We start from the raw sequence: 23736 nt of genomic DNA, 5'->3' as shown, positions 1-23736 counted from the left end.
TTAATTAGGATCTATTATTTATAATGAATTATAAATGAAGTACACAATAAGATAAACCGGCCGAAACTCTTCGCAGACGTGTTATTGAAGAAGCGGATAAAGATACGAGCGAGCAGACAAAGCAAACGGATACTGAGAAAGCGCGTTTGGATCGTTGTAGACGAAGAGCCGAAAGAAAAGCGCCGTGCCAATGCGGTCAGGGTTCCAGAAGGAGATCTAGAACTAGATCTCGAAGAAGGAGAATACGGAAAATTCTCTCGCAGAATCCCTTCATCATTTTCTATCTTGAGATGTATTTTAAGAATCCTGAAAAACGCATAACAGAAGTCGCTCGGCAAGCCGGCAAGGAGTGGTGCGCCTTGCCTCAGGAAGCGAGGATGAAGTATATACGTCTGGCAGAAAGAGAACGGAAAAGACGACGGAAGACCGGGAGGATAAGAAGAAGAAGGCGCAGACGCGGCCCCGATCGCCGTTAAACGCTCCAGAAAGAAATTTCGTCAGTAGCACAAAAGAGATATTACACGACAAATATGGAAAACTAGAAAATAAGCTATGTTTGATAAAACATAAAACTTCTACTAACAAGCTTGTTGAAGTTTAAATTTACATTTTATTAAACAAATTTAAATTTTTATTTTATGTCTAAGCCGTAACACGAAATATTGTCAGTAACATATTCTTATATGTACCTTACCAAAGGTTATTATGTGTTATACCAATACATAATTTGTATATTTTGGAATTTTTAAGTATCAAAAGTTTTGGATAGAAATTAAAGAAAATAGCGGAACGGTTGTAACAAACACGAAGACGTAATAGAAAACAATTCTGTACAATTTGTGAGCAATTTTGTGTGACGAATTGAATATTTTTGAAACCATGTACTTTGTGATTAGTTTTTAATTTTATACAAATATATATTTATTTAAAAAATTGAAACTTAAGTGCAATCGTTAATTGAGTATTGAAAATAAAGCATGATGATTAATTATGGAAAAAGAATATACTTGCATTTGCGACTGATTGGAATATTCAAAATATCTACATGTAAATTATTCGTAGCAAAAATATTATTTCATTACTCGACTAACTGGCAACAATATAAAGTAAAGGCAATGTAAAGTTGCCAGTTAGTCGAGTAATAAAATAATATTTTTGGTTTTAATCACTGGCGGAGAAAGTTATATTTTTCTAATTATTCGTAGTATAATTAATCACAGGTATCGGACAAATAAATTAATATGAAGAGGGCATAAATTAAATGTCATGACGCAATGATGAAAGCACAAGGTTGTAATCAACGCGACCAACGTCTGATCTCTCTAGGTCGAACGAGGTCAAGGTTGTGCTGCACACTCCAAGTGCTTCCACGCTTCTAAAATCACCTACAGTTTTTCTAGTCATGAGTTTCCATATAAGAAATTGCATACGAGCGTTTGTAAATCGAAAATGCTCAGGCAGTTTTTAGGTAATTTAAGTTATTCTTAAATTCACTTAAAGTTGAACACGCTATCAATACAAGTTACTAAATTATTAATTACAAATTCGTGAATTTAATCGATTTTTAATTTAAAAAAATGCATCGTGATTCAATTTGATTTGAAAATATAACGTGTTATGTAGCCTTAACTAAGATTTCTAGAATTACATATTCTTCACATTATTATTACATATGACGCGTCTGATCGATATTTTCAATGAGGTGCATAACAGAAATCATAACTGCGAAGCTATGTACCGTAACATTATCACTGTACTGCATCAATGCAATATGCGTAATGCGCCGGCTCGCCTCGTGCAAATGCGAGTCTGCCCACTGCCCACCTCCTGTGATGTGGTGCGAACAAAGTTCCACCAACTGCCATCGGCATTCATTCATTTTCACACGTACACATCGCCGCATCATTGAACGCGAATCACCTCCCCTGTTCACACTTGCGCTTTCAGCGGGCACACTTGCTGGCGTATATTACACACGTACTCGACTCATTTTAAATTTATTGATAACCATACATCTTTCATATCACGCGCATCTTTCACGTGAACCTTGCGGAGTTATTAACATCAATGAAACTGTGTAATCTACGTCTGGTTTATCGCGGATAGATTCGTTGAAGCAAAAAGACCATCAACCCGTCAGTATCCATTAGCGATTTAAATATTTTTATTTTGTTAAATAGTAGATTTAAATATAGCTTTATTTCGTTAAATAGAGATTGGTCGAGAAAAGAAAATTATTTGTAAGTAAGTTGTTAATGAAAAATGCGATAATCTCTTCTCACGCAAACTCGACGATTTCTCCGCCCTTGATAATAATCTTGACATTTCTGGACCATTAATCACGAGAGATTCTTATTAGCATTGTTTCCTGAGTTATTCTCCTTCGCATACCAGAAGATAGCAATCTTTTATCATCACTGACATTGCGTGAGCTTCCTGATCACAATCTCTCCGACACCCCTTTAAACTTCGAAGCCAATGGCTCCTTCTATCACGCGATCTCACAGGTCCTACATAGCAAAGTACGACTTACCGTACGGAGGAATGATACGTCGTCCTGCTCGGAACCACCCTCGCTGTCGGCCATCCTTTCGGCGCGCTTTCACGCGACGAGCCTCCTCCTCCGTCTGCGTCGCCCCTGCGCGCTCGTGCGTGCGTACGCGTACGCAGGTGTGCGTGCGTATCTCGCGTGTCACTTCGTGTCCGAGGCACCCTTGTCGATGCTCGAAACGGAACGCGGTGGTCATGCACAGTTCTGCGTGGACGGCATGCTCTTCCCTGTCACGCTACACACGGACCCCTGGCCTCTTCCGTCTCGTCGAGAGAATCGACGTCGACGACGCGCTGAACCGTCGTAGGGCACCGACGATCACCCACTGCTGATCGGATGGCACCCAGACCGCTCGCCGACGGCGACGTTTCTCGCGCAAGCGCCCGATACCTTCAATCAAATTCCGCATGCTCGAGATTCCGTTAATGCGAAAAATCCCACGGCTGGGTTTACGCGGCTTTCGCGTTACGCAGCCATCCGTCTCACCGCGAAATATTGTTGGACAGTTTTTCCTTTCTTCCTTCTCGAATAAATCTCAATAACGCGATGAGGGTATATAGTTTTCAAGAACGAAAACGCGCAACCGTGTTGCGGTAACTTAAAGCAGAATAGAATAGTCTTCTATATGAATGGCTTTCTTTTTTGACAATTTAAGAGTCTTGGAATTTTATATATTTTATTTTTAATTAAGAAGAAAATCTGGAGTCTTTATGTTATTTGGATTCATCAAATCTTCGGAAATGGAGTAAGAGTAGTGTTGTGTACACGTGTCGTAAACAGCCTCGATTATTAATGCTCTCATACGCGTTATTAAAATTCTAAGTAGCACATGACGAGACAGGTGTGTTTCAGCGATTTTGCAGACGTGTAAAAATAGTTTCGAGCAAACACATCTCTTCACTGATGAACGCAAAGGCGAGGGTTCATGAATGAGTCATGTGTGAGTGCTCCGTCAGATTATGTTACAGAATTAGAGAGTATCTCGGATTACGAGAACAGTCGCAAAATGTTACAAATAAATCATTTAAAACGTCCAAATAATCATTTAAAGTTGATAGTCGTCGATACTCCAGTTTCGATTTGCATATTAGGGCCAGAAGTACCAGTTATTGATTGACAAACGATATTATTACACTGAATGCGAGCGGTAAAGGAAATACAAGATGTTAACTATAACTTTTTAAGCTATAAGCACTTAAACAGTTTTTAGCCTTTACACAAGTAGTAGGTATAGCATTTCGTTAAATATATGACATTTTAAAGAGTACATGTATATATGACATTATAACCATCATTCGCTGTAATTTGAGAATGTTACAAGCCAGATATTATCAAATGATTTATTTGACGCGACAGTTTTTGGGTCAAATTAAATTCTGCTGTTTTGATTTAACATAATATATTCACTAGTAAGGCAGCTTAAAATTAGTTCTTAATAATTGTCGTAATATATACACAAATTTCTTATGCCTTTCTTTGATTTTTTATTACGATGAATAGATCACACACAATACAGCACACAAAAAATAATTTTATGATAAATAATAACGTTTTTAAAAGTATGAAAAATCAATATCTGCTATGTATCAGAATGCTTTGCTATTGTTTCATTTATTTTCGAATTCATAATCGAAATCGTTGAAAGTGATGTAAATTACGTCCAAAGATATTGGATGCATTTCGCAATATTTTAATATCTCGTTTATATTTCAATTCGGAGTAAATGTTTTACACTCTCTTTCTTTAACATGGCAAAAAACTACAGTTTTAGCAGCGACGATGCAATGCATCGACACAGAATTACGCCTGGTTGATTTTACCTTCTCTGAGGGGCTATTTCCAGCAACGCGGCAGAAATAGATACATCCGCGATGGCTTACCGAAATATCTCCATACGCTTAACGAAGCTCGCCTCCCCATTATCGCATTTAATGTGTTAATCAGTTAATCGAAGGTTGAGGATGGTTCTCGAGTAGCACGTGTGAATGTCTATCTTTAGAAAAACTCTAAAATATTCAGTTATAGTAATAAGAATCGCGTTAACTGTGGGTATCCACGTCCTACGATGCTCGCGACAAAATAATCGCTTCGGAATGAATGAAATAAAAATTTCATAGAAATCAATAAAATCTATATATGTTCTTCATACGTTCTATAAATATTTCTTGTATCTTTATCGTTCGCGATATTGAACGTTTTATATCGGAAATGACGATTCACTGTTACCTTGAAATATTATTTCGTAATGATACACAGTATGTGAGATTTAATTAAAAAGATTAACTTTCTTGAGTCAATTTAAAATTAACAGATTCCAACGATTCCAACTGAGGAATGTCCTTTGAATATTTTTATAATGTCTTTCTGCCGTTTCTGGCGAAGCTATTCTAGAAAGCAGCATTGTATAAGAATATAAAACGGAGTTTTTAATTTTAAGATTGTCTGCTAAATTTAAAATTGCACGAAAATGTGATGTATAAAACGCAAAACACATCAAACTTTTTCCAAGTAATTAAGCATCCATTTAACCAACCCTGTCTCTGAAATTAATTTAATGATTATGTAGCATGCGTTAAAGCTACACGTATTAAGATCGCTATCGTGAGATGCATGATATTTTTTGGATGATATTCCAAATTTATCGTACAGAAGTCACATTTATAAAACATTTCCAGGAAACTATACTCCGGAGAATTTATTAATTAGTTAAGAAAGTTGGATTACCACGCAAAAAAAGCACCACGATTTTCGAGAAGCACGTCACATATCACACACGCACACATGCACGCCCTATGTGTAACAGGGTGCAACCGGTGGTTTCGTTCTCGAAATCCACATGCGCGTGTCCGCGAATGAGAACAAATGAGAATTAATCGCGACGATTCACCGAGAGAGAACTCACCTCGTCACAAATCGGCGAACTCTAGTCTCGCGACCTCGCGTAGAAATCGCGACTTCGCGAACGCACGCACGGCAAACGCACCAGGGTGCGAGGGATCGTGTTTTTTCACTCTCGGCCGGAGGGATTTTTCGGGGGACCGAGCCTCCTGCTTTCCTGACCGCGCAAGATCGAGCCCCCGCGACGGAATACCTGCCTAAGCTCGCGGAGCTGTGCCGAGCCGAGCGGAGCGACGGCTATTTTCAGCCTCGAGCCGAGCGAACCGCGCCGCTCCGCTCCGCGCGTTTCGTATCATCCACCTGCGGAGGAAGCTTCGGGGAATCGCAGTCGCGACGTTGAAATCATCTGAGGGTTGTCAATGATTTTTTAATTAATACGTAAAAAATTGAAAAGCATTGGCAATTTTTTTATGGTCTTGAAATTTTATTATTCGATATTATTCTTTGATACCTCATTTTTTTTACAAATCATTTTTTTAAATCGTTCTTGAGTAGTTTACATGGTTTACATATATCCGCGACAGCGATACTAATTGTAAGATAAAGCTCTCGGTGTGACCACAAATTCGCAGTAATAAATAGAACAATAGGAAATTAAATTATTATAACTTGAATTTTCTATATTTCGAAAGTGGTCATTATTGCACTTATTACAATTAATTTTTTGTTCCGTAAGATATTATACTTATTATAAAATATTGGTTTCAATAATTGGTTTCAATTTCTACACAATGTATATCGTGTAAGAAATTATTTATATATAAATATATACATTTAATTTATACATTGTGAAAAAATATGTTATTTCCATATAATATACATTGTGTAAGAAATTATATGCATACATTTTGTCAAAATAATTTATCAAGAACTTATTGATAATTTTATGTATCAGATTCATATATTTTTAACAAACAAACATATTGTATTGAATTAAAATTCAGAATTTAATTTGACGCAAAAGCTATTGCGTTAAATAAATCATTTGGCGATATTCGGTTTATAACATTCTCAAATTTCAGCAAACGACTATTATAATCTTGTAGGAATCTCGCTTTTGTTGCCACCGATCCTTGCCAAGATTTTCATGTGATACATCATTGTCACAGGGACACGTGGCAGAATGGATTCTTCAGAAAATAAATAAAGCACAGTCTACAATGTGCGTGCTCTGTAACCATTCTGAAGAGTATAATCTGACCCAAGTTTACATACTTACTGTGCCATTACAATTGTTAGTAATCGACTGATAGTTAATAGACGGTTGACAGGCAATTGTCTATCGTACAGCTGCAGGTTTTAACCTTAGAACATCTTATATACCTATTGAAAGATCTGTGTCCAAATCCAAGTTGGGTGCGAGAGAGAAAAGTAAATTGATAACATTTGCTCGCAATACGCAAGCGCAGAGATGACATCACGTCATAATATTTAATCCCATAATTTACTCATACACAAAATATTACATATATTACTTACCTATGACAAGATAACCGATTTATCACGTGTACCGTTAAGACACAATATGGGCCTGGCATATTGGCGAGTCGCGTTTATGCATTGCGGACGAAGGACGAAAGTTACTAATATATCCTTCTCTTTCCTTAAAACATAGTTCTCTCTCGCACCTAACTTGGACACAGGACACAGGCTCGATCCTTCATTCTCTCTCCTTCTAGGTATATAAATATAAATATATGTTACAAGGTTTTGAGAGTGTCTGATAATGAATTACATGACGGTCTTTGAACTTGCCGCCATGCGTCAATTCCTCGAATGCGCAGAAGCTGATGTGTCTCGAGTCTCGAGTGGAACAGCTGATTCTGCTGACTGGACTGAGTGGAGTCTTTATTTTTTTCGCTGTTAGGTTAACATCCCGCTAATTAACAAAGTAATGTTGGGGAAAATAAAAACGAAGCAGGAAAAAAGCGGCGGTAAGTGAGATAATTACCTCGAAAATTAATGCAACTGCGATAAACGCGAGAAAGTCGAGAAACCCCGTGGAAATCTCTTATAGGTTATGTTTGTTATTTATTTATTTGCCGTTTAGACGCAGGAGCACATAAATTACTGAAATCAGTCGCAGTTTATCTGATTAGTCCGCGAAGTAACATAATTAGCTCGTCACGGTCGATGAGGCTGAATTGTAGATTAATTTCCGAAGTTCCAGAGAAGTTTCCATAATTTTATTTTTATATTTAGTAGAATATTACTGAATAAAGCTATTAAACACGATTACGTGTTGCAGAGATCGTCGCATACAGCGAGGCGGCAGTTGCAAACAATTCCGCGGTTGTGGAATACTGTAAGATCTCGATGGCAGCTTTATCGGGCGGTACAGCTGGACTGCTAGGATTGACTGGGCTGTACGGATTCGGATTTTACGTCTTTGCGGTTTTCGGGCTGTGGGTAAGAGCGCCGTGATGATATTAGAAACTATTTTACATAATGCCACAAGCCATCTTCGTAGGCGATGCTGTTGATGAAGGCCGGCGGCCAGTGGAGGAAGTATTTCATTAGCAGGCGGCATCTCTTAACCAGCGGGTTCTTTGGCGGGCTTTGCGTATCCTTTAGAATGATTCCTAAGGAATGATTTTTATTTTCAGAGGCTGGTCTATATTGTTTTCCTTAACTGTTGTGAAACCTTCTACAGACGTACGTGTTATTCTGGACGTATCCTTTTTCACAATACAATTGATACGAGTAATATGTTTTTATAGGCCTGTTCTTTTCAGCTGAACTTCTTGCTCGGTTCATCTTTTCTTTTTTTCTCTCCAACATGAAAACTGAACTGTGCAAGAAGTTCAGCTAAAAAGAACAGGCCTTATATATTGCGCGATACTAGAATGCTGTACATTTCTTAATGATTGCGATTAGATTTTTATATGGGATGGTTCACGTCTATTGAGAAGGGAAAGGACGGATGGCTCGCGGCAATTGTGACATCACGCAGTTATTTAAATATATATAAAGCTACATAATTACTATAATAAGCCAGTCATTGTATTTATATTATTTAAGCCTTTCGGATACTGACCAAATAAACGATGAAGCGTTCACGTGATGTTGTACAAATATGTCGATATGTATATAGAATGCACTTTTCATCGCGATATTTATTATCCAATATTTGAACGTAAAAGTAGAAAGACAATATATAAGCAATGCAATAGAGATATTATATAGGAGCCATATTCTCTTTATTAAATGTATGATATATATATATATAGACATGATATATATATTTGCATAATAAATTATTAATTACTGAGTTACAATTATTTGATGAAGATTACTCTGGTAACCATATACATATGTATACTTATACATGCAACGGCTGTGAACACATTCGCGCAAATAGTTCACCATTTTAATCACCGTTATCAACAGCTATTATTTTAATCAATAATTAATATTATCTTTAATCACTGAAATAAAACGCTTAAATTTATTCATGATATAACATTTCTTTTTTAAATATCGTCGATCGCTGAACATCTTAAGCGCTTTGACAATTTTCAATAATTTATTGCATTTTATATTTTTATTTTACTGTACATGATTATTTCTACGTACATTCTTTGACATTCTAAAGTAAAAGAATCTCTCACTCACTAGGGAAAGAAATATGAAATCGATACACAATTTCCACTAGTTTGTACTTAACATGCTCATTTTCTACTTCGGTGTTTTTAATGCTTTTATCCACTCGCTATTTGGCTAACGTTGTCTACAAAAATGGAAATTGATTCATATCATTAAATAAAATCAAAGTTATACCTACGGCATCCTTAATAATGATATGTATAGCTTATTTTAATGGGTGTTAAATTTAACTCACGGGAATAACTCGATTTCGGCAGTGAAAGTCAATTGCATTACACAAATATACTTAACACAAGGACAAGTATTAGTTATTGCGAACTGACGGATAAAATTCCTGGCGAAACAGCGCCACTTTGCTAAAATCTGCGGGAAGACCTCAGATTTTCGTTTCGGAGGTTTGCTCGTGTGCTTTTGTTTCTTCTCGACAGATCTCGGTGGCGATCTCGAAAGGCCTTCCAGTTTCCAAAGCTTCCACTCTCCTTTCCTCGTCCATCTTATCCAGCTCCACTTTGCTTAAGTGATAGACTATTCCAGCCCCATAGCCATCGCCCAGAACGTTGATCGAGGTTCTGATCCGATCCCTTAAAACAGAGAGCGATTAAGTTTACTCTTGACTCTAATTTTATCGAGGCACTGTAATAGTTAGGCATGTAAAACTTACAACATCCAGTCGATAGCGAATAACAGAGAAACGTCGTCCGTAGGGAGACCCAAGGCAGTTAGCACCAACAGCATGGTGACCAAGGCTGCGCTGGGGATGCTTGCGGCTCCAACGCTCGCCAAAGTAGCCGTAAGACTATAAAAAGAGCAAATCTTGAGGCAAAAAATTCTTTTAACGCTGATGATCAGATATATCATGATCCTTTTCTTCAATTGTATATATAGCTTAAAGTGAAATAACTAGCAATTTCAAGAAGAAAAGAAATCGTACTCTATTCATGAAATGCGTATACCTGACGGTAATGACTTCAACGAATCCCAATGAGATTCCATTCATTTGTGCGATGAAGATTGCGGCCACGGCTTCGTAAAGAGCTGTGCCGTCCATATTTACGGTGGCACCGACCGCCACAACAAAGCGCGTCACTCGCGTATCGATCTTGTTGTTTTCTTCGAGGCAACGGAAAGTTATGGGCAAGGTCGCCGCACTATAAACCCATGTATCGATTATATCATTGTCATTCATTTAAGAAGTTAGTCATGCCAGAAAATGGAATTTTATGCACAATTGATTTCATGAATATAAATCCGTGGCCAATCCTGAGACCATTTTTCAATTAACTTTGAGATAATCTCTGGATTAACTAATCATTGAACGAACTTTAAAATGATGATCGCAAAGAGTTTAAATTAATTTAAAAAATATTTTTATACACGTATAATATGCGTGCTGAGCAAATCAATGATTACCTCGAAGCGGTTCCCAGGGCCGTCACCCAGGCTTGCATCATGCCTCTAAAGAACACCGCTGGATTCTTTCGGGTTATAAACCAGTAGATCAACGGCAGCGTGATGATCGCGTGGATCATCAAGCCTAATACAACTGTCACCATGTACAGACCTAACATCTCGGCGGTTGCCGCTAGATTTGTGATCGACATGATTTTTCCAGCTATCAGACACATAATTCCAAACGGAGAATACCTACAGCGATTACCAATTGCATTGTCATAAAAAGAGAGAAAAAGGATTTTATTTCCTTTAAGCTTCAATATATCATTTAATTAATATTCAATTAATATTTGAAGTTTTATTGATTTATATATATTCCAGAAACTTGCATGAAAATAAAATTGAATAATGTGTATAATATCAATTGTTCCTCGAACTTCTACGCGTTGCGAAGGTGAATTATTTATTCGTATTGTTTATTCGTACCAGACGACGACGATCGTGACGAGTTTCATGATAATATCATTCAACACCACGAAGAAGTCCACCATCAGTTTTCCGCGTGGTCCCAACTGGCCCGCGAGCACGCCAAAGATGATGCAAAACACGATCATGCCCATCACGTTCGTGCCGTCCTTATAAACCAAGGTCGGCTCCAATATGTACTCGCTTTGATTCGCGCTGCCGATCACGAACACTTTCTTCTTCACGTAAGAAGTCTGAACCTGCTGGAAGCACGCTTGCACCAGGTTCTCCGGCAGCATGTTTCTGGGAACGAAAGAGAGATTTCGGATGCATATTGTGGCCGTCGTAGTGCTACACAGAGGCTGCTTTTCCGTACCGAATTATGTCGAGGATCGCGTCTACGGTGGAGACTTTCGTCTCCTCGGCCTTCACCACCGCCGCGACCGTACTTTTGATCTGTGGATTACCCGGATGGATCATCAGCACCATCGCGATGCCCACTATAGCGGCGAGAATGGTCGTTATCGAGTAGTATGTTAACGCTCTGATTCCTATCCTTCCTGATCTTTGAACGTCCAGCTGTGCCATTCCTGAAATAAGCAAGTGATCGCTCGTACCTCGCCAGAAGAGGGAAGATAGAGGCGAGTCGGAAAGTTTCAAAAGCGTATAATATCCCTATTGCAATACGAAATTCAATTTTTCGTTTTTATTAATATTTACATAATTGGATTTTGTTTCTTCTTCTTTTCATTTCATTATCCGCTCAAGATTCAATTGTCGTTGAATTTTATAATTACCGGAAATTAACGACGAGATGATGAGTGGCAGGATAAACATCTTCAGCATCCGCATAAGGAGCTCTCCCGGAAAGCTGGCGAGGGTTATAAATTGCGGCGTGGGATTGGCCAATCGACCCAGAAACCCGAGACCCAGACCCATCAAAACTCCAGCGATGGTCAGTGCCAGAAGCATGTTACTTCCCATCCATTCTATCACCTACATTCCCCATAACGTGCAATGAAACTTAATAGACTTCTAACGCACGCTGCGTGACATTTTTCTCCCGTAGAAAATAACGAATTTAATTTAAATCACAATGCACCGTCTTTCGTTCTTTCAACGCTTATTTTGTCGCAAAGATAATAATTAAAGAATCAAATTGAGAGTACTGAATACTGAAGGACGAGGCACTTAAAATTTTATCAACGCTTACGTAAATTCGATCCTTAAAAAAGTTTACTGACCATCTGTAACCTGTCGAGCGCCGTCACTTTGTGCTGCGCTTTGGCCTCGATCTCTTCCTCGGACGTCATCTTCTCGATCTCCTCCACGCACGACCTGGAATATATATACTCCAGGTGAGAAGCAGCTCGGAATTTTTTCAGCAAAAGCATAAGAAATCTTTTACGTGTGGCCGCCGCCCTCCTTGGCCTCCGTCGTGGCTCCCCGGAGAACCGCAACCGCGCCGGAAATACGTTGCCCCAAAGACATCCTTTTAAACTTCGAAGATACGTCGCTTCAAGATTTCAGGTGAGACGTAGCACGAGGAATGTCGGGATATAGGCCTTGCGAGTCTTCATCCCGCGGCCTTCATAACTGATGCGTTGTGCCTCGTTTAACGATCATCTTGATTTTATTCAGACACTCTGACGATGACGTCTACAATTTTTCTGGATTACCAGGTGTAGAAGAAACGTGTATATTATCCCCGTACGATATTTCTCGCACAAGTTTGTCTGTGTGGGGAATTATTAAGGAATAAAATTATTTCTCTTTAACGCAATTAGATTATCTAAAATTTTACAACGTTAAGAACTAAAGAATCCTATTTTTAGCTTCGCTTCAGAGAGCGAAGTTAAAACGCTTCCACTGATGTCGTAGAAAAATAAGGTGCGTATGTGAAAATCCGCGATTATCTCCCTGGATTATCACGATAATCCTCCGCTTCGCTTTCTTCTCCCGGCGTTCTCCGGAAAATCAAACTCAGCGAGCGAACACCTACTTTTCTCGCGAACGATTATCGAGGCACGTGCAAAGCGTTTGGTAGCGCATCTCGCGACACACGACGATCCTTTCGCGCGAACCACCGGGAACCATCAGGGCGGGTTGCACAAGCGCACGGTGAGCTGAACGCTGGCCCCGACGATGACAGGGGGGAATTGGGGGAGACGACACGGAGACGGAGTAAGGCCCCGAAGGAGGTCACAACCGATCTATTACGTTCAGGATCATTGCACCGCGCCGGTTGCGGGCAGGAGTGACATCCGCAGAGCTTCCGACGGTGCTTTTTCGCGCGCGCGATCGACTTGCCGAGAAGATCGGATAGATCTGCCGCCGCGCGCCGTGCCCGCGCCGCCGCCGGTGGGCTCTAGGTATCGCGCCGCGGCGTTGGGATCTGCCTGCAATCAGGCCGATAATGTGCCCCATCCAGGAAGTTGATTAGTGCGCGCGTCGGGGGAGGACCCGGGGAGACGAAAGGCACGCACCGAAAGGGGCGAGAGGGGCGCGTGAGGCAGATGAACGGAGATATGTCGCGAGGAGAAAGAGAGACCGGTAGATCACAGGAAGGAGGCACTCATCACGGCGCGGGTCGCACGGCACCGAATAATAAACGCCGAAGGGAGCAAAAATGCCGCTCTGCTCGATGAGTTTCACAGAAACCGCCGACTCGAGAGATCGACGCTGCTTATTGATGAATGGCAAGGCACGTTGAACTGGAAGGTAGAGGAAATCGAATGAGAGCGGGATGAGAGGGAAGAGACTTCAACGGTGATGTTGGAGCAGCGACATCGCGAAGAGTGCTGAATCGTTATCTCATAACGCGTAAGAGCCCGCATCAAATCCGAAACGTGTGACGTAAGGCCAGGGTACGAACATTGATAGACAAAGATGAATATAATTATATTGATCTATATAATAACAATAAGACTTTCGATGATCTTACTATGTGGGATACGCTCATTTATAAGAAAAATGTTTCGTATTATTAATACAGGTTTTTGCGTTATATTTTGAAAAGTTACAAAATACGTATTAAGAATAATTATATAAAATTGTCTTTAGATATTGAATTGTCGTTATCAAAATTATAATTAATTACATATATTAAATTATTAATTTACCGATTTAAATCAAGCAATTTTTAGCTCTTTTTGTTTATACATGTATTCTTTTTTACTGTCTAAACAAGATTATTGAAATTACGTACGTCTAAAATTCAAATGAGAAATCTTAAAGACATCTTAAAACAATTTCTAAAAGGCGTTACAAATTGGGACATTAGATATTTTAAAGACATCTTACAGATGTTTTTCCGATATTTTCATAAAAATATCGGAATATTTTGAAAATTTTGAGACGACTTAGATGACTTACAATTAGACACCATAACATTCTCTGGAATTATTTTATTTATTGTGATACGTATATGTTATAATCAATTATATTCTACTCGCGGCTTTCGCAAGAAAAGATTTCAATCGAAATCATCGGTTTTCAATATCTTTCGCGAACGTGACAGTGATAAGAGGTAACAGTTACGCGGAAATATTTGCGCGTGATTGTTTTAGATGCATGTAGGATACGACCATTTACAAGACCCCTTTGTATATCCGTTGGGAAGTAACCTAATTCCTCTAGCAATGACGGCTATATAAGTGACTATATATAGACATCGGGTTCACGGTGGTAGTATAATACGAGGACAAATCGAATCTCCCCACGAGATAACGCGTTTAACATCCCGTAACTTCTGAACGAAAGACCGAGAGCCATTCGCGATGGAATTAATTAATGTGTTCGAGAAAATTGAGTTACAATTGTCGTCGCTCGTGTATTCCATTTGCATAAATTCAAACTTCATTTCCTATCGCTCTGCCTCGTGCACTTTGCATTGCACTTTCGTATGATGAACGTTTCCTTTTCGAGATCCATATCTTGAAGCAAATTAATTGAAATTGTTACAAAGTCGCGTTTTAACAATTATTACATTTTTATTTACTAGATACAGAGCTAAATGTTTAATAATTATGCAGAGTAGAATTTATTTGATTGGTTGCTCGACTCTAAGCGAGATAAAAATATGATGCTGCTGTGAAATTTATGTGTGTATGAACTGTATGAAGGTAATTTTAACAATTTTCAGATAAAGAAAATATAATTTTATTAAATATAATTCAGAAAAAAGTTCTATCAAACATGATCATTAAATGTAATTCAGATAAAATGAATATAATTTGATTTTATACAATCCAGAATGCAAAAAACGTTTCGCAGTAAAAATGATCGAGTCGTTTACCACGATTATGTTACATAACAATGCAACTACGATCAAAGGGATGACAAAGTTAATCAAAAATCAATTAAACTGAATGAAGGGTGCTAAATAATTTTATAACAATACCGTAACGCGCTACAGTATACTTCTTATACGAACGCAAAACGCTCGTTCTTAATTAACGCGCGCGTCTGCGCACGATTCACGATGCTCACGTAGTCCGTCACGTGATTCGTCACAATCGTCACGTGATCCCAGTTCGCTCCGCCGGCGGCGACGAAAGTTTCGTGCGTTACTGCGTGTCACCCGCTCCGGTTTCACGCTCGCCTCCGCGATGTCCGAGGACTCGAAACGCGAGAAACACTTCTTTTACAACACCCTGGCGATCGTGCTGAAGGCCGTGGAGAGTCACCGAACGACGGTGGACCTGCGGAACGAGGCGACGATCGTCGGCGTCGTCGATCATGCCGACGCGTAAGTATAAAACTGAAGCAAACGGGTGAACGTTCTCTTCTCGGTGCGACGTGCGATCGTTCGAGCGATCATCGTATTTGAAAATCTGCGTCCCGTCGACGGTGGTGCGCGACTTTTACGGGCGAAACGGGCATAAGAAAATCGACCGAACCTGTCCCTCTTTTCTCGAAAATATTCGCGATCCCCCGACGACTCGTCGCACACCACTCTGAACATGCCGTGTTCTCGCTCTCGTTTTGCAGATACATGAACATCGTGATGCGGGACTGCGTGTTCACGGATCCACGCGGCGACTCCTTCAAATTCGACATGTTCTTCGTGCAGGCGAGGAACATCCGCTGCGTCCACATCCCGTTGAACGTGAGTGCACCTCTCATTCCGGAGCGTACAGCCGATTTGGTTCCCTCCGTTTCGACCTTCGGAGTGGTGGTAAAGCGCGCGAGCAACCGTCCGTTTAGGTTATGTCGCCGCCTCGTGACTAAAAAAAAACCGGCTCTCGCTCGCTCGAGGTGTTTAGGATATTTTAGGGCTCAGGGCATCTGGGGCTTAGGTGGTTTTTTATGTCGGAGTTGCACGGTCTGGCTCTGAAACGTCCCTGTGTCCATCGTCGACTCGCTGTATAGTCTATATTTACGCAAAGCTGCCGGGTTACTCGACACACATGATGCCAACACCTGCCCGTCGCGCTTGGAAATGATCAGAGACCTGGGTCTTTACCGTCACACCGTCAGATTGTATGTACGCAGGCAATACTACTCCGTCGTACATAAACGGGTAACTGATAAAGCAGAAGTACCTTCCGGTACGACCGTATGTACAGTTTTTAACAGATACGATTCCACGGCGTCTAGTAGACTCGCCAAGAACGACATGGACGTGTTCAGATTCACGGACTACGACTGCGTCGGCTTCGACCTGGACAACACTTTGCTGCGTTACAACGTCACGAATCTAGTCCGCATGGAGTACGAGATGCTGGCCAGATTCTTGGTGGACAGACGGGGATACGGCGCTAAGCATCTGCTGAAACTACCGCTGACAGACGACGACCTGGATTTTATGCAGAAGGGACTGTTGCTGGACATGGAGAGGGGAAACGTGCTCAGGCTGAGCCCGGACGGTGTTATCCGCAGAGCGTGCCACGGCTCGCATCTGTTAAACGCGGACCAAATAAGGGAGATATATCCGGAGCAAAGGTGGGAGGCCACGGATGTTTTCTGTCGCGACGTACTGGCAGCCTGGAACGGTGCTCTGTCCGAGAAATTGAGGAGCACGCTGGATTACTTCGACATAGTGGCGGGTCTGGCGTTTGCACGGGTTGTAGACACTCTCGACGAGGAACGCGGATCACCTTTGGACAGATATAATATCTGGCCTGACATACTGGCCGGACTGTTTTACATGTTCTCTAGAGAGCATTTCCAATCGAACAAAGGAATCTTTGGCCATGTTAAAAGAGACCCGGAAAAATATTTGCGTAAATGCAGCTCAGACACGATCTCCTGGTTGAGAGAAGTAAAGAAAAAATCCGCGACCTTTCTTATTACCGGGTCGAATGCAGACTTTGCGAGTTTCACCGCGAGTTACGCTCTCGGGGAGGACTGGCGATCTCTCTTCGATATTGTAGTGTGTTACGCGAGGAAACCGGGGTTTTTTATTAACAATCGGCCGTTCTTCGACGTCGTAAATAATAACGAAACCGATATCGCGAGCCGAGATTTAAAACGAGGCGAAATGTATAGTCAGGGAAACTGGAATGATCTATTAGAATTTCTCGCTCGTATAACGGGGAAAATTAATCAGCGGTGTTTATACGTCGGCGATAATCTCATACAAGATATTTATGTACCAAATGCATTTGCACGTTGTGATACGCTGGCCGTAATCGAGGAACAAATGTCAGAAGGGATGCTCTATCACTCTTTGACACATCCGGACGAGAAGATTTTGAATTCGAAACTCTGGGGGTCTTACTTTTGTCTGAAAGATTCGACAATCAATGTAGACTCTTTATGGGGGCATATAATAAAGAAACACGCGAAGCTGTGCATACCGGATATCAGTTTGGTAACACAGAGACCGTTAGGGGAACCTATCCTTTGTTTTGATAAAGATGGAAAGTCATATCGCGGATATTATCCTGCTGTACCACTCAGTTTGTCAGCCATGTAATATAGGAATGCGAATGACAATATTAGAATTTATTGTGTTTACATCGTTTGTAACGAAGAGAAAATCTTTTATCTTTTTACAAAATCTTACAAGTATTTTAAAAATTGTAGGTGTTAAATATAAATGTGCTTGTATACATATTTAAAGACATTGAAATTTGCTTAACGTTATTGCTGAAAAACTGTCAGTCTGTAATAAAATAGAGAAACTCATTTTTATACTTGCCCGTTTTATCATCTAATTTAGGCATGTTATAATTTAAGATACGGATTATCCCAGCTATCAAGGAACAATTAAAACGACTAGGCCGACCTTCGAGGGAAATGATGAGTACAAAAACAACTTACAGAACAAAACGTGCCCAACAGAGACAACAGGAAGGCCTTGCGGCTGTAGAACAGATTTTAGAGAGTAAGAATATAACAAAAACCGAAACGTAAATAAATGAGACTTGTAAAGATCTAATTTGTTTTGTGATTTTAAATTATCCGTCTTACGAAATCGATTAATATTTAAAATATTATTTGTATAATTTATTTTATTATGTACGTTTCAAGTTATCTTTCTTTTTTAATGTTTTAATGTTTTTAATGTTTCATACTTGACAGCTCAACATTGTTGTACTTCATAATTCACATTTCAGTATCTTTACTTAAAACTCTGTTATGTGAAATACACACATCATAAAAATATTTAAATCGTTTCTAAAAAGGGATTGAATAATCAAATACTTGTTACACAACTAAAATGAATGGACATTGTACAGAACATAGTAATATTCCTTTATTTAATGTATAACGTAAAAGAAAGGCCATTTTTAGCGAGAAACGCTTTAATAAAAATATAATAAATTTTATATAAGATATATATAATATATAATATATATATAAACAAGGAAGACATTCGTTATGTTCTTTCAATAGCAATGGCAATGCCCATTCCCCCTCCTATACACAAAGATGCGACACCCTTTTTCTTTCCTGTTCTCTCTAAAGTGTGTAACAGAGTGACCAGTATTCTCGTTCCTGAAACACAAAATTTTATCATAAAATGAGAATTCTTTAGAGAAAGTCCAAGCATTGATACATACCTGACATGCCAACAGGATGACCTAAGGCAATAGCACCGCCATTTACATTAACTTTCTCGGGATCTAATCCGAGTTCTTGAACACACACTATTGCTTGAGCGGCAAAGGCCTCATTTAGTTCATAGATATCTACTTCCTCTTTAGTCCAGTTCGCTCTTTTTAACTAAAATAAACGTGTATTTTCAATCGTAAGACTTTTACATCATATTAAAATTGAAATAATTAAAAACAAATATACTAACGACTAATTTAACAGCTTCGATAGGTCCAATGCCCATAATTTTAGGGTCAACTCCAACCTGTGCAAATGCAACAATACTGGCTAATGGTGAGATTCCTTTACTCTCAGCAGTTTCTTGGGACATGAGAACTACAGCAGCCGCACCATCGTTTACACCGGACGCATTACCAGCAGTAACTGTGCCGTTGTTCTAAATACATATGTTTTATATTCTTTTCATATAATTTACATATGGAGATGTATAATATTTACATACCGGTTTAAACGCCGGTTTTAATTTTGCAAGTTTCTCCGTGGTCGTTCCGAATTTCGGGAATTCATCTTTAGACACAACAACCGGTTCCTTTTTGCCTGCAATGGTAACTGGAACTATTTCCTTGTCGAAATATCCAGCGCCGATAGCAACCTCTGCCTTCTGCTGAGATTTGCTCGCGTAATTATCCTGCGCCTCTCTGCTTATCGCATACTTTTCAGCAAGATTCTCAGCTGCCAATGATAATAAAAATAAATTAAATTTGAATTTTTATAATGCAAAAACTATGTCCAGTTTTACCTGTGATCGCCATGTGTATATTATAGAAAGCATCCGTTAAACAATCATCCAATAGTGTATCTATTAAATTGCAACTTCCAAATTTCACACCAGTCCTGAGATAAGTGGCATGCGGCGCTCTACTCATATTTTCCTGACCACCAGCTACGACTATTTCGCTATCCCCTAACTTTATAGCATGGTAACCAGTCATTACAGACCTGTAAGACATGTACGTAACACGTTATATCGACCATTCAAGGTGATCTTGTTTGCAATTGTGTAATATGCATAATGTACATTGGAAATAAATCACGCATGGACCAGTATAGACGTACTTTAGACCGGAGCCACACAACATGTTCACTTGGTGACCAGGTACATGAATAGGTATGTCAGCACGTATCGCTGCTTGTCTGGCAGGATTTTGGCCTTCGGTTGCGGTAAGTATCTGAAAAACGACCAATCAATAGGAATGTATGTTCCACACGTATATAAATCTGATTGGATTTTGAAATATATACCATTTGGTTTATTTATTTCTTCCAGAATTATAAATACCTGTCCCATAATGACTTCGGAAACATCTGATCCTTTCAGTCCAGCTCTTATCAGACTCTCCTTAATAACGATACTTCCCAGCTCCGAGGCTTTCAATGAAGATAAGGCTCCGCAGTACGACCCTATATTTACAGAATAGCAAATATAATTTGTTATAAATAATAAATATAAAACATTTTCTATTTATGGCATTTATTATAGGAACAATATTCTGTAGAAATAATTTAAATATAAGATGTATTCGTTTGTTCAGTGCACAGTTCAATTTTTATTATTAATGCATTGTTTTATAAGATATATTTTTTATTCAGCACGGTTGTGATAGTTTTTCACATACTTGTATTTCTGTGCTATTCGTAAAAAAAAATATAACCTGAATGAACGCCCGGGCGAAGGCTCGCTGAATTTTTATCGCTTACGAGGAAATTGTGCGCAAAATACCTTCGAAATTTACCTCACTGACTCATTCAAATTCAAATTTCGCATTTGTTTAGACCTCGATAATTTAAACATTGCAACATTGCTACGCGGGATTTTATATCAGCCAGTGTCACGTTATCGTTCCTCGCTTCATTACCTATGGGTGTCCTAACAGCGGACACTATCACCACGGTGCGATCACTCATTTTGCGAGCGGCGTACAAGCGCAACCGAACTTGAAGAAAAACACACGAAGACTGCCGCGTCTGGATTGCCTAACGGAATTATATTAGCTCGGTCGACGTGTACCAGGAGCGGCTGCATGTGAAAGTGTGTCATGCCGAACGTGTATGTACTTGCGCGGAAGAAAAGCGGAGGATTGAAGGAGGGGAACTTGGCATCCGTTTCCGAGCCTATTTCGTGATTTACTATTATTATTAATTTTTTTTTTCCGGAATTTCGTGGATCGCATATTCGGCTATGACGCATATTTTATACGAATGATAAACATTGCTAAAATTGCGATAACCGAGTGGGGAAAAACGTACGTGATACGAAAGATGGGAATAATGTATGACGCAAAGCGATAATGTTTGGGAAATTTAACGTTGGTTAAATTTGGAATGTGGGGAAATGATAACGCGATGAAGAATGTAATGACGCAACTGCATAATTTCCTCACTTCATACAGCAAGTTAATTTTGTACGATATTCATGTTAAACATACAGATTAACATAATGAATTAAAATAAATTAAAATACAGCTGATTATTATTTTTATACATTAATCATTTTTAAAGGTACGCATTTCGGTTTTTAAAGAATTTTATCTTAAACTCTGGAGAAATAATTTCTTCCTCAAACTGAAATAAACACATTTGTCATGATCATTTAATTTGTTCATTTCTCAGCCGTGAAATTGACGTTTTCCACGAAATGCAGTCCTGTGTTACCAAACGTATAAACTGAATGCCAACAACGGTTTATTATTACAAAGAATTATACTGCAGTAAGTAGGTGGGTCAAAGATTAGGAATGAGAGGCTGACAAAGGAGCTATAAGGCAGCACTGGCAGCGGTCAGACCGCGATTGAAATACAATATTCGCGCATTAAGGAAAGTGAGAAAAAACGAATTTTAAGCCAGGAATATCAATGAGAGACGGGGAAAAAACTCGGACAATAAGACAATGCATAGGGACGGCGATAAATGTTGTCGACCCGACGTTCGGGACTACGTTCGACGTCGACGACGCACGTGCCGGAACGACAGGTAAACACACACGGCTAACCAACACAACACGGTCCTTCGCGAGCCGACTGACAGATGGAGATGCCTCCGCGTGCGCGCGGCAGGTGGCGCTGGCGCGGCGCGTCCCGGAGCGCCGCGCCGCGACAGACGGCGACGGCCGCCGCGCGACGGCGCGTTTGTTTTTACCCAGCGTGCATTGTGGGACAGTGACTGTGCTAAGATGGCCGACAACAGGGAGGAGATTTCGGAGCTCGTCGAGAAACGAGGTATTTGTCGGCGCCCTCGCGCCCCTTGCTCGCCGCGATCGCGCTCGCCACGCGTACGCTCCGAGACCGGGGCGGCGCGTCGCGGCTCCGCGCGACGCGTCGTCGCCGTCGCCGCGACACGTCATCGGTGCGCGCACGACGTCGGGCCGCGCCGCGCCGTCGGGCCGCGCGCGTGCCGCGCCGTGCCGTGCGCCAGGCCGAGAACCGTCCGCTGGACGATCGCGGGCACGCCGAGCGCCGTTCTCGCGGGTGACTCGGATTTCCGGGACGTCGCCGCGACCCCCGCGGCTCCTCGGCGACGGCTGTCATCGTCGCCGTCAACGTTCATCACCGTCCTCCAGGCCGCTCGTCGCGTCCAGGCCTCCGCGCGCGCCCGAGAGTTTGACAGCGCGCGATCCTCTCTCGCGCGCGGTGTCTCGCGCGGCTGGCCGCGACCGAGCGGGGACGGGTTTTCGCGTAATAAGGCGATAGTAATTCCGCGGTCGCCAGGCCGATTAGTCATTAAGGTCACGCGTCGACGGCCTTGCAGCTCGCGTCGTCGCGACGACGTCCCGTCCCGTCCCTGCCGGCCCGCTCGAGATAAACCGTTATCTGTCTCCGTCTGCGTTCCCTCCTTCCTTCGCGATCTGTGGCTTTCTTTTTTTTTTTCCTGGTACTCGGCCGCGCGTTATCGTGCCCGCGAATTCCGCGACGATTCGCCCTCGCGAATTGAACGCCGGCTGATTCGCCTTTGTACACCTATACGCGGATACTGCTGCTTGTCCTCGAGGGTGCTGTTGTGCGCGCAGTCCGCAGATCGGGCACGTCAGCGGCGCGGCCGCGCTGCAACGTGCTCTCCGTCGGCCGTTCGCTTCATCGTCGGATTCGTCGGCGTGCGCTATTATTACGCTCCGTGCCGTGTTAACACGTTGAATGCCTCGCCGAATTGGAGCATTTTCTGCGAGAGAAATAAACAGTGTGTACACGCGCCAGATAACCGCGTGCCTTTTCACGAATACACCTGTTACCTCGCCTGTCTGGTACTTGTACCGATGACTCATTTGACTCCCCGAACACTGTAGATTCTTTTGTCAAGAAGTGTCAAGGAGTGTCTAGATCTCAAGCACGGATCCATATTCTCAACTCTTTTTTATTGATAGAAACGCGCTTTTATTTCTAAAATGCTGTAGTATGTGTAACGTGAACCAAAGTATCTCAGAAATAAAAGCTTTTATCGATAGAAGACAGTTGAGAATATGGGCCATAGTAGTCAACGTGTTGATTAGGAACATTTGTAAAAATCTGAACAGCTACGAGGTCGATAAGTTTAGAATTTTAATTATTCTTGCTGATTAGTCTCGTATTTTAGTATTTATCTTATAAGAAATCCTATTTTTAATAATATATATATTAAAACTATTAATATTTTATATACATATAGTTGAATATCTTGATTATTATCCGACTGCTCCAATATTTAAGATACTTACTTAATTAAACATTAATTATAAAGATGTTTAATGTGTTGTATGTTGAGGAATGATAACATGTCGCCTCCAAATA

The 23736-nt window shown here is 40.7% G+C and overlaps 7 protein-coding genes across 32 annotated transcripts in view; 4 read left to right on the top strand and 3 right to left on the bottom strand.

The window, feature by feature from the left end:
* The window catches only part of Ryr (Ryanodine receptor), a 40746-nt gene extending 35091 nt beyond the window's left edge, over positions 1-5655 (bottom strand). For all 14 annotated transcript variants that reach the window (XM_071786782.1, XM_071786783.1, XM_071786793.1 and 11 more), the window contains exons 1-2: positions 5454-5655; positions 2534-2941 (exon numbers count right to left, since the gene is read on the bottom strand). In XM_071786782.1, the coding sequence (XP_071642883.1) occupies positions 2534-2587 (54 nt within the window). In that variant the 5' untranslated portion in view covers positions 2588-2941; positions 5454-5655. The remainder of the gene's footprint in view (positions 1-2533; positions 2942-5453) is intronic.
* Positions 5656-7279: 1624 nt separating this feature from the next.
* Emc6 (ER membrane protein complex subunit 6) lies at positions 7280-8727 on the top strand. The gene is made up of 5 exons (XM_071785777.1): positions 7280-7383; positions 7698-7858; positions 7920-8012; positions 8103-8122; positions 8327-8727. The coding sequence occupies exons 1-5, from the start codon at positions 7344-7346 to the stop codon at positions 8355-8357; spliced, it is 345 nt and encodes a 114-aa protein (XP_071641878.1). The 5' UTR covers positions 7280-7343; the 3' UTR covers positions 8358-8727.
* On the bottom strand, positions 8718-13784 carry LOC139817574 (excitatory amino acid transporter 2). Its single transcript, XM_071785776.1, has 9 exons — positions 12321-13784; positions 12157-12250; positions 11710-11908; positions 11289-11502; positions 10934-11215; positions 10466-10699; positions 10009-10203; positions 9717-9851; positions 8718-9636 (listed from the first exon to the last, which is right to left on the bottom strand). The coding sequence occupies exons 1-9, from the start codon at positions 12401-12403 to the stop codon at positions 9432-9434; spliced, it is 1641 nt and encodes a 546-aa protein (XP_071641877.1). The 5' UTR covers positions 12404-13784; the 3' UTR covers positions 8718-9431.
* A 1654-nt stretch (positions 13785-15438) lies between these two features.
* Positions 15439-18294, top strand: LOC139818096 (U7 snRNA-associated Sm-like protein LSm10). Its single transcript, XM_071786577.1, has 3 exons — positions 15439-15662; positions 15905-16022; positions 18098-18294. The coding sequence occupies exons 1-3, from the start codon at positions 15523-15525 to the stop codon at positions 18272-18274; spliced, it is 435 nt and encodes a 144-aa protein (XP_071642678.1). The 5' UTR covers positions 15439-15522; the 3' UTR covers positions 18275-18294.
* Nt5a (5' nucleotidase A) lies at positions 16029-18074 on the top strand. 5 transcript variants are annotated; one of them, XM_071786570.1, is made up of 2 exons: positions 16029-16396; positions 16517-18074. In XM_071786570.1, exons 1-2 carry the CDS (start codon positions 16356-16358, stop codon positions 17832-17834), a joined length of 1359 nt encoding a protein of 452 aa, XP_071642671.1. In that variant the 5' UTR covers positions 16029-16355; the 3' UTR covers positions 17835-18074. The 5 variants fall into 5 exon arrangements, with proteins under 5 accessions (XP_071642671.1, XP_071642669.1, XP_071642673.1 ...); XM_071786568.1 differs by having other exon boundaries at positions 16514-18074; XM_071786572.1 differs by having other exon boundaries at positions 16483-18074.
* Positions 18295-18592: 298 nt separating the features above from the next.
* On the bottom strand, positions 18593-22334 carry Acat2 (Acetyl-CoA acetyltransferase 2). 3 transcript variants are annotated; one of them, XM_071786576.1, is made up of 9 exons: positions 21866-21946; positions 20836-21091; positions 20259-20380; positions 20036-20148; positions 19719-19918; positions 19422-19651; positions 19167-19355; positions 18925-19087; positions 18593-18859 (listed from the first exon to the last, which is right to left on the bottom strand). In XM_071786576.1, exons 2-9 carry the CDS (start codon positions 20882-20884, stop codon positions 18741-18743), a joined length of 1185 nt encoding a protein of 394 aa, XP_071642677.1. In that variant the 5' UTR covers positions 20885-21091; positions 21866-21946; the 3' UTR covers positions 18593-18740. The 3 variants fall into 3 exon arrangements, with proteins under 3 accessions (XP_071642677.1, XP_071642674.1, XP_071642675.1); XM_071786573.1 differs by lacking the exons at positions 20836-21091; positions 21866-21946 and adding an exon at positions 22115-22334; XM_071786574.1 differs by having other exon boundaries at positions 20836-21957.
* LOC139818089 (uncharacterized) overlaps positions 22074-23736 on the top strand; it is a 151146-nt gene continuing 149483 nt past the window's right edge. For 3 of the 7 annotated variants that reach the window (XM_071786564.1, XM_071786561.1, XM_071786551.1), the window contains exon 1: positions 22074-22194. In XM_071786564.1, coding sequence (XP_071642665.1) covers positions 22149-22194 — 46 coding nt within the window. In that variant the 5' untranslated portion in view covers positions 22074-22148. The remainder of the gene's footprint in view (positions 22195-23736) is intronic. The other 4 variants (XM_071786552.1, XM_071786545.1, XM_071786548.1 and 1 more) reach the window with 3 other exon arrangements.

The sequence above is a fragment of the Temnothorax longispinosus genome, chromosome 8, assembly GCF_030848805.1.
Source record: "Temnothorax longispinosus isolate EJ_2023e chromosome 8, Tlon_JGU_v1, whole genome shotgun sequence".
NCBI lineage: Eukaryota > Metazoa > Arthropoda > Insecta > Hymenoptera > Formicidae > Temnothorax > Temnothorax longispinosus.
Note: the sequence above shows the minus strand (reverse complement) of the source record. Positions and strands in the feature narration are given on the sequence as shown.